The sequence below is a fragment of the Tupaia chinensis genome, unplaced genomic scaffold (genome assembly GCF_000334495.1).
Source record: "Tupaia chinensis unplaced genomic scaffold, TupChi_1.0 Scaffold000605_1, whole genome shotgun sequence".
Taxonomy (NCBI): domain Eukaryota; kingdom Metazoa; phylum Chordata; class Mammalia; order Scandentia; family Tupaiidae; genus Tupaia; species Tupaia belangeri.
Window position 1 is genome coordinate 583,738 of NW_006160123.1, and position 14,108 is coordinate 597,845.

Here is a 14,108-nt window from a genome sequence, read left to right on the forward strand (position 1 = left end):
AAAAAAAAAAAAAAAAACAAAACAGTTGGTTTTAATTAAATTGTATTTTTCCCATGATTCCAATAATTTGTATGTTTTTACTGAACCAAGTTTATTGAGTAGTTTCATTATTTGTATACATATAAAACATAAGAGTAGCAGTATTCTGTGCCATAAAATATGAGATAAAAACTTATTAATTCTTAGCTAAAGTAATGAAGATATTTTGATAAAACCTAGAAAATTTGCTATTGTGGTTTGATTACTCAATAAAGATTCTACAGTTTATTCAGTTGTCTTTCTTTTTAAACATAAACTATTTTTTAAATTTTAATTAAAAAAAAATTTAACCCAGCTCCACCTTTGAAGTCAGCCTTTTTCTATTTTAATTTAATTTCATTTATTTTATATTTTATTGCCAAAGGGCACATGCCCTCCTTAGAGAGAGAGAGAGCATCCTCTAGTAGGGTGTGGTCACACTGCAGTCCTTTTCCCTCCCTTTCTCTTTCAGGATTTGGAGCACGTGTGGATATATGCTCAGTGTGTTTATCAGGCTGCCAATCAGGCTTCAAACCTCAGCTGGCTATGTGGGGTCCAGCTCCCTATGCACAGTGTTTAACCACTGCCCTATGAGGATAGCTCAGCAGGGTTGTTTTAGTATCAAGAAATAAGTAGTATTTTGGTATAACTTATCAAATATTTTAAAAGGAACATTTCAAGAATTAAATCTTGTGTAATCTTTTGTCTTTAGATGGTTGAAATATCTTTATAATAGAAGTACTGCATTTAAATGTTAACTAATAGGGAAGTAGAGTAATAAAGAACAGATAATAAAAGGAAAACACTAAGGCTTTTTAAAATTAATTAATTAATTATTTTAATTTCATTTTCTTTTATATATTCAATCACATTATTATTTGTCTTACAAAGTGGATGTTTTATCAGGCGAACATTTCTCCCTAGTATAGTTGATAAAACTACCAAATACCTTCAACAGATAATATCATACCTCTTTGTGCCATTAAGTTGTTGGGGTTTTTTTGTTTGTTTGTTTGTTTTGAGAGGTTTTTGCTGTAGGGTGCATGTGCTCACCAGAAAGAGAGAGACAGAAAGCAAGAAATCACCCAGTTGGGATGGCCATGCCGCAATCCCTTTTCCTCCATTCTCCTCTAGGGATCTTGGGCACCCACGCACACGCTCCTGGCGTGAGTTTAAGGTACCAGGCCCGGGACACCAACCACGGTTGGCTCCATGGGAGTCCAGCTACATAGCCATTACGCCAACTGCTGGTCCCAATTTAAATTATTTTTTATTGTGTCTGTGAAACTGAGAAAGAGTAAGTTGCTCACTAACGATCATTTTACCATTGTGTTGCAATTTGCTAGATGACAATTTTGCATGTATATGGAAAACTCAGTCTTGTATTGCTTCACAGTGCGGATACAGTCTGAGAAATGCATTGGTAGGCAATTTTGTGGTTTCATTGTTGTGCTCACAACTCAGAGTATACTTATAGAAACGGAGATGGTATGGTCTGCCATACACCCAGGCTGTGTGATAGAGCCTGTGAGACCACTGTTACATGTGTGGTCCATTGTTAACTAAAATATCATTGTGTGGTGTGTAACTAAACGTGTGAAGTGGTGAATATGCGCTGTACGCATTGTAAACTTTCGCGTTCCTGTTGCCCCATCCGTGCTAGTTACAACTCTTTTAAAAATAATTACTTAATTTAATTTGTCATTATTATTTTTTTCTGTTTTATTTATTTATTTATTTTACATTTTTTAATACATTCAATCACATTATTTAGCTTACAAGGTGATCATTTCAATATAATAACATTTCTCCCCAGTCGAGTTGATCAAAATATAACAACCCTCCCTCCCTGTCTCAACAATGCTGTCTTCGTATCCCTCCTCCAAATGTCTTTCCCCAGGCCCCACTCCTCCACACACACCACATCTGGCATTCACACCCACCTCTTGTGTTTGTACATCCTTTAGCCCATCAGTTTCAGTTATAGAGTGCGGACATTCGGTATATATTAAGTGGGGACATACAGAGTCTCTCCTTCATAGCCTGGCTTGCTTCACTCAGCAGTAAATCTTCCATATTCTTCCACTTTCTGTCAAAAGCCAGGGTTTTGTTGTTTTTAATGGCTGAATAGTATTCCATAGAGTATACGTGCCACAGTTTTTCAATCCATTCAGCCATATGAGGGCATTTGGGTTGGTTCCATGTCTTAGCAATCGTGAAAAGTGCCGCAATAAATATCGATGTGCAAGCACTTTCCCAATGAGAAATTCTTCTGTCCTTGAGGTAGATGCCAAGAAATGGGATTGCTGGATCACATGGCAGTTCTATTTGTAGATTTTTGAGGAATCTCCAAATTGTTCTCCACAGTGGTTGGACTAATTTACATTTCCACCAGCAGTGTAAGAGAGTTCCCTTTCACATCCCCGCCAACACTTATCATTTTTTTGGTTTTTTCATCTTCACCCTTCTGACTGGTGTTAATTTGTCATTATTATTTTTTAATTTGACCAGAGACAAAGAGAGAAAGGGAAAGTGAGAAAGCAAGCCACCAGGTCTGAGACTGGAATGGCGATTGGCCATGTCGGAGCCCAGTGCCTAAACCAACATGCTACCTGCCAGCCCCATTATAACCTTTTTTAAAGAAAATTATAGACAAGGTAGGAACCATGTGATAACTGATAACCCAGATCCAAAAAAAGTCTGGAATTGTTAACTAAAATGTCTTCATTGTAATTGTATTTGTATTTTAAGTCGGTCAGTGAACAAATTTTTTGAAAATTTTTTTAATATTCTATGCAGTGTTGGCCTTCTAGCTCTGACCTATTGCTTTTCCTCTCTTTTCAAAGATCGTCTCCCTTAGTATTCCATCTTCCATTTATTTATTTAGTTGTTGATTTGCCAGAGGGCACAGGTAGTGACGAGAGAGAGAGAGAGAGAGAGAGAGAGAGACAGAGAGAAAGGGAGAGGGAGGAATATCCCCACAGGGTCTGGCCTCACTGGTCTCCTCTCCATTTCTCCACCCTGTGGGGACTGTAGGTGTGCAGGCTGTACCTGGTGTGCTCTTCAAGCCACCTGAGCCCAATTCAAACTGCTAGGTTAGCAAAGTGAAATCTGGCTGCCTTTTAGCACGCAGGGCCAGCCCTTCGTTTGTTTTTTATTCCGTTATAAACTGACTTCTACCCCTTTTCTTGCTAGTGACTTCTTGTCTGTAGAAGTGAGCCTTCAGCCTCTGTCTCATTTGTCTCTGGCCACTTACCCGTCAGAGAGACTCTTCTCCCTCGGTGTCTGTGCTGTCCCTTTTTCAGAGTTTCCTCCGACCTCTCTCAGGCTATTTTCTGGAAGTACTGTTTTGTTTTTGCTCATGCTTTAAATGCTGTGTTTTCCTAAATTACATCCTCACATTTCTTTTCTTACATTTTATTCTTCCTCTCATCAGTCTTCCATTTATCTGTGTGGTAACGTCCATCTTCCGTGAACTAGTGGTCCCCCGAAGTGTTTCTGGAGCACCACCTTTTGGTCTCAATAGCAAGCTTGAAGTTAGAATCATTTATTGAATTCAGCTGGTTGGCCTCAAGCTCAGCATTCTAATAGCCTTAAACTCTGTACAACCTATGGTATTCTCTGTACCCAGTACTTTTCAATCCGTATATCAATTTCTCACAAGAAACTACAGAATTTTTGTTTTGTGCTGTAGGGTGTGTGCACTCACCAGAGAGAGAAAGAGACACACAGAGAGAGAGAAAGTGAGAAACTATCTCCTGGGGGCATGGCTATGCCATAATCCCTTTTCCTCCTGGGATTTTGGATACAGATGCACATATAACCAGTGTTATTTTCAACCTGCCAAGGCTGGGACTTGAACCGTGGTCAGCCATGTGGAAATCAAGCACCTGAACCACCATGCCACACACTGGTCCCAAGAAACTTGATTTTTAGTATTTTTCAGATTTTTCTCTCTATTTTATCTATTTCTATTTTTATCTATCTTTGCTATAATCCTTATTGTGCAAATCTCTTTGTTCTTTCTCCTGGGATGTTGTAACTGTCCCCAGACTGACCTTTCTGTCTCCAGAATTCGCTCTCTTACTCTAGCCTCCTCATTGCCACCATATTAGTTTTCTAAAATGTAGTGTTTTGTGTAATTTGTTATCGTAAGATCATTTTTGTTTTTTGTTTTTGGAGAGATTTTTGCTATAGGACGCATGCACTTGCCAGAAAGACAGAGAGACAGAGATAGAAAGCGAGAAATCACCCCCCAGGGAGGATGACCACGCCACAATCCCTTCTCCTTCATTCTCCTCTCGAGATTTTGGGCACGCACGCCCATGTGCCCGGCATGAGTTTAAGCCACCGGGTCTGGGACTAGAATTGCGGTCAACTACGTGGGAGTCCAGTGACATAGCCATTACGCTAACTGCTGGTCCCTATCTTAAGATCTTTTAATGTGGAGCTGGCAGGTGTGTGGTGGTTAAGGGTGCTGTACTCCCACATGGCCGACTACAGTTCAAGCCCAGATCTGGCAGCTTGCTTTCTCACTCTCTGTCAGTCTATCTGTCTGTCTGTCTGTCTCTCTCTCTCTCTTTCACACACACACACACACACACACACACACACACACACAGTCTCTCTCTGTCTCTCTCACTCTGTTCCTCTCTGGTCAAATTAAAATAAATAAATCAAATTAAGTAACATAATTCTTTTTTAAAAAAAATCTTTTAATGCTTCTCATTACCCAGAAGAGGTTTTCAGATATCCAGCCATGGCCTGTCTGCTTTTGGATCATTTAGAGAACTTTTGAAAATCGGTATCTTACCCACAGCTTTCACATCAGTATAGAACTTAAAATCTTTGGGACCAGCAGATGGCATAATGGTTACGTTGCTAGACTCCCACGTAGTCCACTGCAGTTCGAGTCCTGGACTTGGCAACTTGAAACTAACACCAGGCATGTGTGTGTGCGTGCCCAACGGCCCAAGAGGAGAATGGAGAAGAGATTGTCGTGTGGCCATACCCCCTGGGGGAGTGATTTCTTGCTTTCTGCCTCTCTGGTGAGCCCAAGTGCCCTATAGCAAAATTCCTTCTAAAAAAAAAAAAAAAAAACTTAGAACTTAAAAATCTTTTAAAAGTTTTCCAGATGGTTTTGATAAGTGGCCAATGTCGGAAAACACTGACCTATAAATGTGGGTCCAAGTCCACATTGTTCACATTTCTTATCATGGGGGTTCCTGTTCTGTATCTGGCACGTGCCTGCTTCTCTAGACCATCTCACTTTGCTCTTCCTCTTCTGCTTCCTGGCCACCTTGCTTGGTTCCCTTCTGGATCATTGCATGCTTTTGTTTAATTGGGCAGGATCCTAGGTTTCTACGTGTTCCACCTCTTCTCTCTCTACCTTAGCCAGAACCTTCTTGCATTTTACTAGGGAGCTCAGGTTGAAAACTATTGGGCCAGTCCAAATTGGTAAGTCCCTGAACGATTACATGACGTGCCGATGTTAAATATCATGAGTGGCAGAACATATCTAAAATTCAGGATTTATATTTCTAGTATAGTTCTTACTTATTGCCCCTCTGTACTCACATATGTATTGTATTTGGGAGGTTGATCTGATTGACCTCTTAATCCTATCCTTCCTAAATGATTACTATTTATTTTCTTATTTATTTATTAATTCAACAAACATTTATCTTACTATATAAGAAGTAATGTCGGTCCTGGGAGGAGGGGGGATGGCTGGGAAATGGTTAGAAAATGTGAATAACACAAATTCCTATTAAGGTTCTCAAGACATATTTTATATTCAACCATGAAATGCTATACAGAAAAATAAATGATGAAATTTTTAAGAAGAGAAACCACAGTATTTCCTTTTCTACTGTTTTTCTTTTTCTTATTCTTTTTTTTTAATCCAGGGAAAGACCATGTTTGTAGATTTATTGGCTGTGGGAGGAATGATCGATTCAACTACGTGGTCATGCAGTTACAGGTAGGTTACCTTGAAAATGTATCTGCAAGTTTTCCGTTTTGATCAAAGTACCCAATTACAGTAGCTATGAATAAAAATAACAACATTCTTGATATCATCTCAGAATGTTTTACACTGCGCAGATGGAACTTTATTTAAACCAACTTGATATAGATTTTCCAAAAATGAGATAGCTGTCCTTGTCAGCTATTTTAGTTGACCTGTGTCTTCACTGATTGTCGTCTTTGCAAAGCTCTCAATTCCTGCATAGATCGCAGGATATAATGTGAGCCCTGCCCTGTCCTTGTCACTTCCCCTTTCACCCTTCATTACCTTAAGGGTTCATTTTCCATTTACGCTGTTAATGCCAACCTTGACTACTTGAAGATTTAAGCATTAGTTGAGATAGAAGGAAAATGCCATTCTTCTTTCTCTTGCCATCATTTGTGTAACTATGTTCCACAGCCTGTAGGTGGCGATAGAGTTGGGTTAAGGGAGGAAAGACATTCAAAAAGGGAATATTGGAATAATGGATGCGGCAGAGAAAAGAGAGAGAACATTCTGTTTTCTCCAATACTACTTCTGTCCCTGGACGCACGGACACACACACACACACACACACACACACACACACACACACCTGAACTCACCCTCAAAGTTGAAAAGCAGTGGTTCACTCGTTGCCTAATTTAGAGTTTTCAGAGTTTCTTTTCATCTTTAGCAAACTTTGTTTTAGGATTTGGCTCCTTTATTTACTTTCACTTTATCAGAGTTTTTTTAAACGTAACAATGATTTTTATTTATTTATTTATTGGAGAGGTTTTTGTATAGGACACATGTGCTCACCAGAGAGACAGAAAGCGGGAATCACCACCCTCCCCGCCGCCCCGCCGGAGCAGGGGATGGACTCTCCGCAATCCCTTCTCCTCTTGGATTTTGGGCATGAACACACATGTGCCGGTGTGAGCTTCAAGCCACAGGGTCCGGGACTCAAACCGCAATTGATAACATGGGAGTCCAGTGCCTTAGCCACTATGCCACCTGCTGGCCCTCAACTTAATAGTGATTTTAGAAATACAGATCCTGGTTTAACTGCTTCCTATTCTCATCAGAAGGCTTCTTGTTTCCCTCAGCTGTCCTTCAGCACTTGATTGAGACCTAGTACATTAACCTTTCTATAGCCTATTACCATAAAATCCTTTGCAGGCATGTGATTCACTGTCTCTTGAACCAGCATAATTTTATTTCATAAAGCAGCTTTCTCTGTACCTTTTTAGATGTTTAATATGGACTCTGCTTTTTCTTGTATTCACCAGTAATAATGTAACTATTTCCTTATTTTATAGTTTTTACCTAGATGTAGCATATGTCTTTTTTAGTCTCACCGTACCTTCATGGGAAGGAGAAGGTTGTATCCCCATTTTGTAAATAGAGATGCTGAAACTCAAGGGTGTTTATGGTTTAACTCACTGAATGGGACTGAGACTAACTCACTTGATGGGCATTACCGCTGGATGGAGGCCCGAGGCCAATATTCCTACTGTAATACAAGAGAAGTCTTCGGCTTTGTCTTCAGGTTACTACTGACTGGAGAATCAGGGACACTACAGAGTCTCCTCAGTCTTAGCACATACTCGTTTCTGTGTTCCTAAATCTCACATTCTGTAAGTGGGAAGGTGTTTAATACAGGGAGTTTTTACATACCAGGTAACGATGGCTTTTGTGGCCTTTGGCAAGTTCCTATAGATTTGTCTGAGAACCTTTCCATTTGACATGTGTGCTGTATTTTCCCTGTCATTATAAGTCAGTCCACCACTAACCGCCATCCCACAGTTATGGTTGACTTGATTTAGTCAAGGCTGGATCTAATATAACTGCTAGAGTGTTCCCTCTCGTATTTGACCTGCGAAAGATAATTACTACGTCTTTTCCCATATATTTTGATAAAATTGAGATGCTTGGACCTAGCTTCCTACCGATAGACCAGATTTATTCTAAAAACCCTGAATTCATTATTCTTAAGTTAACCTTTTCCTCTTCTTCCTGGTGATTCAGTTACATAATATCTGCCGTAAGTATTTTCTTAATTGCCAGAGGGTGCACCTGTATGTCAGAGAGAGACAGAGATGGGAGAGAGAGAGGGAGAGGGAAAAAACACTCCCCAATAGCATGTGGTCACGTCATAATCCCTTCTCCTCCATTTCTCTGTTCTGTTTTTTTTTTTTTTGCTAGAGGGCTCGTGCGCTCGCCAGCCAGACAGAGAGAGACAGAGATGGGAGAGAGAGAGGGAGAGGGAGAAAACACTCCCCAATAGCATGTGGTCACGTCATAATCCCTTCTCCTCCATTCTCCTCTTGGGATCTTGGGCACGCACGCACACGCGCCCGGCGTGAGTTTTAAGCCACCGGGTCCGGCACGCGACCCGCGGTCGACTACGTGGGAGTCCAGCAACATAGCCATTACGCTAACTGCTAGTTCCCTTTTGGTTTTTTTTTTGAGAGGGTTTTTTTTTTTTTTGTTTGGGGGGGGGGCTTTTTTTATTTTTGGAGAGATTTTCACTGTAGGGCGCGTGCGCTCGCCAGCCAGACAGAGAGAGACAGAGATGGGAGAGAGAGAGGGAGAGGGAGAAAACACTCCCCAATAGCATGTGGTCACGTCATAATCCCTTCTCCTCCATTCTCCTCTTGGGATCTTGGGCACGCACGCACACGCGCCCGGCGTGAGTTTTAAGCCACCGGGTCCGGCACGCGACCCGCGGTCGACTACGTGGGAGTCCAGCAACATAGCCATTACGCTAATTGCTGGCTCCCCATTTCTCTGTTCTGTTGTGATTCTGTTGTGATTCTGGGCATGCACCTAGTGTTTGTCAGGGCTGGGATTTTAGCTGTGCTTGGCCATATGAGTGTCCAGCACTTTAACCACTGCACCACCTGCCGGCCCTGGATCCAACTCTCTTAACAACTAGTCTGTGGATCCAGCCCTGTTTTAAATTTTTAAATAATCCTTTCTCAGGACCAGCAAGTGGCATGGTGGTTGACTGACTATATGGTTGACTGTGGTTCAAATCCTGGACCTGGCCACTTGCTTTCTTCTCATCTTTCTCTCTCTCTGTCTCTCTCTGGTGAATGCATATACCCTGTAGCAAATTTTTAAAAATGATAACAATAAATAAAATAAAATAAAAAATTATTTTAAAACATTATATCTCTGTTGCAGAAATTCTAGCTAATAACCATTAAAATGGGTCTTAAAATTGTACAGGACTTAGGTCGGCAGGTGGCATGGACTCCCACATGGGCGACCACAGTTCAGGTCCCAGACCTGGCAGCTTGCATTCTCACTTCCTCTTTCTATCTCTCTCTCTACCCTCCCCCCCTTCCCTCTCTGGTAAAATTGAAATAAATAAATAAAGTTCAATAAAAATAATTCTTTTAAAAAACTTTACAGGTCTCGGGAACCAGCAGTTAGCATAATGGCTATGTCGCTGGACTCCCACGTAGTCGACCGTGGTTCACGTCCCGGACCCGGTGGCTTAAAACTCACTCCGGGCGCGTGTGCGTGCGTGCCCAAGATCCTGAGATGAGAATGGAGGAGAAGGGATTGCGGCGTGACCATCCCCCCTGGGGGGTGATTTCTCACTTTCTGTCTCTATGTCTCTCTCTGTCTGGCGAGCGCATGCGCCCTATAGCAAAAACCTCTCCAAAAAAATAAAAAAATAAAATAAAATAAAATAAAAAAACCTTACAGGTCTCAAACAGTTGTATACATTTCTCAATTCTTCTTGAAAGACTTTTTTGTCCAGGTCTCATCTAATATCCTGTCATCATTGAGGCTTTATATGAGTATCTTTAATATGGTCCAAGGGTGATATTTTGTGATAAATGCATCACCTAGGCAGAAGCAAAATCATATTTTGAGTCCCTTAACCAGTACAAATGTGGATTTAGATTGCTAAATGCAAGAGCTGCTGTACCTTTTATTATTATGGGGAAATTGAAACATGTACAGAAGTAGAGAGAGTAGCATAATGACTACCTAGCTACACGTCACTCGCTTCAACAATTATCATTATATGGCCAGTCTTGTTTCAGATGTATTGATGCTGTCCTGTCTTTTCCTGAATTATTACTGTTACTAGTAGTAGCAGTAGTAGTAGTTTGCTATAGAGCTCTTGTCTTCCTAGAGAGATACAGAAAGAGAGAGAGAGAAAGTGAGGAAGCAACACCCCAGAGGAGATGACCACACCACAGTCCTTTGTTCTCCACTCTCCTCTTGAGATTTTGGGCACCAGTGTGTTTTTCAAGCTGCAGGTCCAGGACTCAAACCATGCAGTCAGCTATGTAGGATCCAGTTGTTTTAATTACCATGTGACCTGGCTGCCTTTCTCCCCAAATTATTTTAAAGTGAGTCCAAAAAATATTTTATCTGTAAATATATTAGTATATAATTCTAAGAGACAAGATTTTTTTTTTTTTTTAATCTGGGACCAGCAGATGGCAAAATGGTTACATCACTGGACTTCTACATGGCTGACTGTGGTTTGAGTCCCGGATCCAGTGACTTGAAACTCATGCTGGATGCATGTGTGCCCAAAATCCCCAGAGGAGAATAGAGGAGAAGGGATTGCGGCCATTCCCCCAGGGTGTCATTTCTTTCTGTCTGTCTCTCCAGTGAGTGTATGTGTCCAAAAAAAAAAAGAATGTTTTCTTATAGTAACCACAATATATAAAAATAACGTAATACCCACATCAAATATTAAGTTAGCCTTCAGATTTCCCTTATTGTCTTTCTTTTATTTATTCTTTTATATCTGGCTTACTTGTTCTAGTTCCAGACAGGCTTCACACATTGCTAATCTGTTCAGCTCTTTTATTCTGTTGCTTCTTTCTCTGTCTTTTATTTTCTTGCAGTTTTCTTTTTTTTTGCTGTGTTTATTGTTATTCATACAAATGGAGTCCTTTGGGACCAGCAGATGGCATAATGGTTACGTCACTGGACTCCACGTAGTCAGCCGCAGTTTGAGTCCCAGACCCGACAGCTTAAAACATGCTGATCATGTGTGTATATGTGCGTGCCCAAAATCCTGAGAGGGGAAGGGATTGGCCATCCCGCTTGGGAGTGATTTCTCGCTTTTTGCTCTCTGTCTCTCTGGTGAGCACATTTGCTCTCTAGCAGAAATCTCTCTTTAAAAAAAAAAAAAAGTCCTTTTACATGTAGGAGGTCCCATGTTCTAGATTTGCTGGTTGTTTCTTCGTGGTGGTGTTTAACATGTTTTTCTGTCCTCTGTATTTCCTATAAAATGATGATTAGATAAGATTCCAGTTTTTATCTTCCCCAAAGTTTATTCACCTTATTTCTTTCATATGAGAGAGAGCAAGAGCAAGAGAGAGAGGTGGTGCTCAGAACGAACCTTACCATGCTGCGCCCTCCTCTCCCAGCCCTCTATCCAGGCAGGATCACGGACACATGAAGAGTCTACTCAGGGGGCCAGCAGAAGGCATAGCAGTTATGTTGCTGGATGACCACGGGTCAAATCCCAGACCTGGTGGCTTGAAAATCATGCCAGGTCCATGTGCGTGCATGACCAGGATCCCAGGAGGAGAAGGGAGAAGGGATTGCCATGTGGCTGTTCCTTCATGGGGGGGCAATTTCTCACTTTGCCTTTTACTGTTTGTCTTTCTTTCCAGTGAGCTCATGCATCCTATTGCAAAAACCTTTAAACAAAAAAATAAAAAGTTGCTGGACTCCCACATGGTCAACCATGGTTCGAGTCCTGGACCAGTGGCTTGAAAATCACATCAGGTGCGTGCCCAAAATCCCAAGAGGAAAATGGAAGAGAAGAGATTGGGGCATGACCATTTCCTCAGGAGGCAAATTCTCACTTTTCCTCTCACTGTCTCTCTGGGTGAAGCAAACAAAAAAACAGATGATAATAATAATAATAATAGAGAATGGACCAGTTGTGCCTTGGGAAAACTGCATTTAAGAAGGGAAGAAGTATGGAAGATTCATGATTTCACTGTTATTTTTATAAACTGTTGGATTACTTGAGTAGTAATTAATAGTTTATTTTGAGTGATTCTTAAGTAATGTAAGAATTACTTTTTTTTTTTTTCCCAGATTTTTGCTATAGGGTGTGTGAATGAGACGAGAGGCAGAAAGCAAGAAATCACCCTCTAGGGGGATGGCCATGCTACAATCCCTTCTCCTCCACTCTCCTCTCAGGATTTTGCACATGTACACACATGCACCCAACATGTTTCAAGGCACCAGGTCTGGGACTCCAATTGCAGTCAGCCACGCGGGAGTCTAGCATCTTAAGCACTATTGTCACCGGCCCCAAGAATTACTTTTACAAAAGTGATTCAATGGTCTTTAGATGAAGTGGTAGTATTAGTGGCATGGTAACCTCCACTACATACACTGCAGAATTTGCAGAGTACAGAGATCGGTATATTTAAACCCTCTTGTGATATGGGAGCCAGTCTCCACTCTTTGGGAGCTACAGCTGCAGGGTGGTAGCCTTGTTCTCTTCTTCAGATTGCTGGTTTATTGTCTAAGCAACAAGGAACCATCTTGGGAGAGCACTGTGAAAAAGAAGGGTAGAAAAAGAACACTTTGAAGTGTAGTTGAATCCTGGATCCAGTGACTTGAGAAACATGCCGGCCACTGTGCGTGAGTGCCCACAATCCCGAAAGGAAGGGGAAGGCATTGTGATGTGACTGTTCCTGATGGCGAGAGTGCTTTCTACACTCCCCTCTCTCAGTCTCTGCGTCTCTGTGTGGTGGGTGCATGTGCCCCTTGCACTCACACACAAAACAAGTCAGAAAGACTCAATTTTGTGTGTAGGGGGACTTTAACAGGTCGACATTATTTAACCTCTTCAAACCTTAGTTTCTCAATCTGTGAAACAAGAACAGGAATAATTTTATTGAGGGTGCTGTGAAAATTAAATGCAGTCATGCATAACTACATCTGGCACAGACAAGATAAAGCCATTGTTTATAATCTCCTCCAAAATTAACAGTAGTTTGAGGTTTTTGGATGACCTACTGTGCATCAGACAATATTCTAAAAAGTTTACATGGATATATTTTAATCCCCACAGGACTCTGTAAGGTAGGTATTACTAGTGTCATTTTATGAGGAAACTGATACAGGAAGGTAAGTAGCTTACATAGAAAAACATGTAATAAATAAGGAATTGCTGCACTGGGTATACATATTTTATATTTTTTGAAATAATTAAGCCTATATTTTGTTATGACATCAGAGAAAAAGGAAAACATGATAAATCAGAATCATGATATGTTCAAAACTCTTTAATTCTTTTATTTATTTTTTTTTTAGTAAGGTTTTTGCTATAGGGCACATTTGCTTGCTGGAGGGACAGAGAGAAAGAAAGACAAAAAACAAGAAACCACCCTCCCCTCTCAGGGGATGGCCACACCTCAGTCTCTTCTCCTCCATTCTCCTCTTCAGATCTTGGGCTCACATGCACACTCACCCAGAGTGAGTTTTAAGCCACCAGATCCAGGACTTGAACTGCGGTCAACTACACGGAAGTCCAGCGACGTAACCAATCTGCTGATCCCCCCCATTAATTAAGTTCGTATGAAACATTCATGTTATTTAGAGGATGAACAACTTCTTAATCTTCCTTTATAACACAGTTTTAGTTCCATATTGAAAGTGTTTGGTTTCCACAGGGTCGGAATCTGGCGGATCTTCGCCGTAGCCAGTCCAGGGGAACTTTCACCATTAGCACTACTCTTCGGCTGGGCAGGCAGATTCTGGAGTCTATTGAAAGCATCCATTCTGTGGGATTCTTGCACCGAGACATCAAACCGGTAGGGGCCTTTTCCAGCTTGAGCACAGAATGAGTTTCTCCGGTACTCTTAATGTTATTTGGGGATATAATACATTACACATGTAACGTTCTGTATTGGTTAAGTACAAGGTGATATTTTTATTTTTGTAAGTGCCTAGAAGCCAAATATAACTTATCTCATAATTTTTTAATGACAATTAAAAACTACAATTTATTTTCAGTATCGCTCAGCAGCCAAATTAAAAATTGCTTAAAATATAAATATATATACACATACATATATTTATTATATACACT

At 40.8% G+C, this 14,108-nt stretch overlaps 1 protein-coding gene across 5 annotated transcripts in view; it reads left to right on the plus strand.

Annotated features, from left to right (window-relative positions):
* The window catches only part of TTBK2 (tau tubulin kinase 2), a 173,262-nt gene that overhangs the window by 97,153 nt on the left and 62,001 nt on the right, over positions 1-14,108 (plus strand). For all 5 annotated transcript variants that reach the window (XM_027775787.1, XM_006158634.3, XM_006158636.3 and 2 more), the window contains 2 exons: positions 5,928-6,001; positions 13,690-13,830. In XM_027775787.1, the coding sequence (XP_027631588.1) occupies positions 5,928-6,001; positions 13,690-13,830 (215 nt within the window). The remainder of the gene's footprint in view (positions 1-5,927; positions 6,002-13,689; positions 13,831-14,108) is intronic.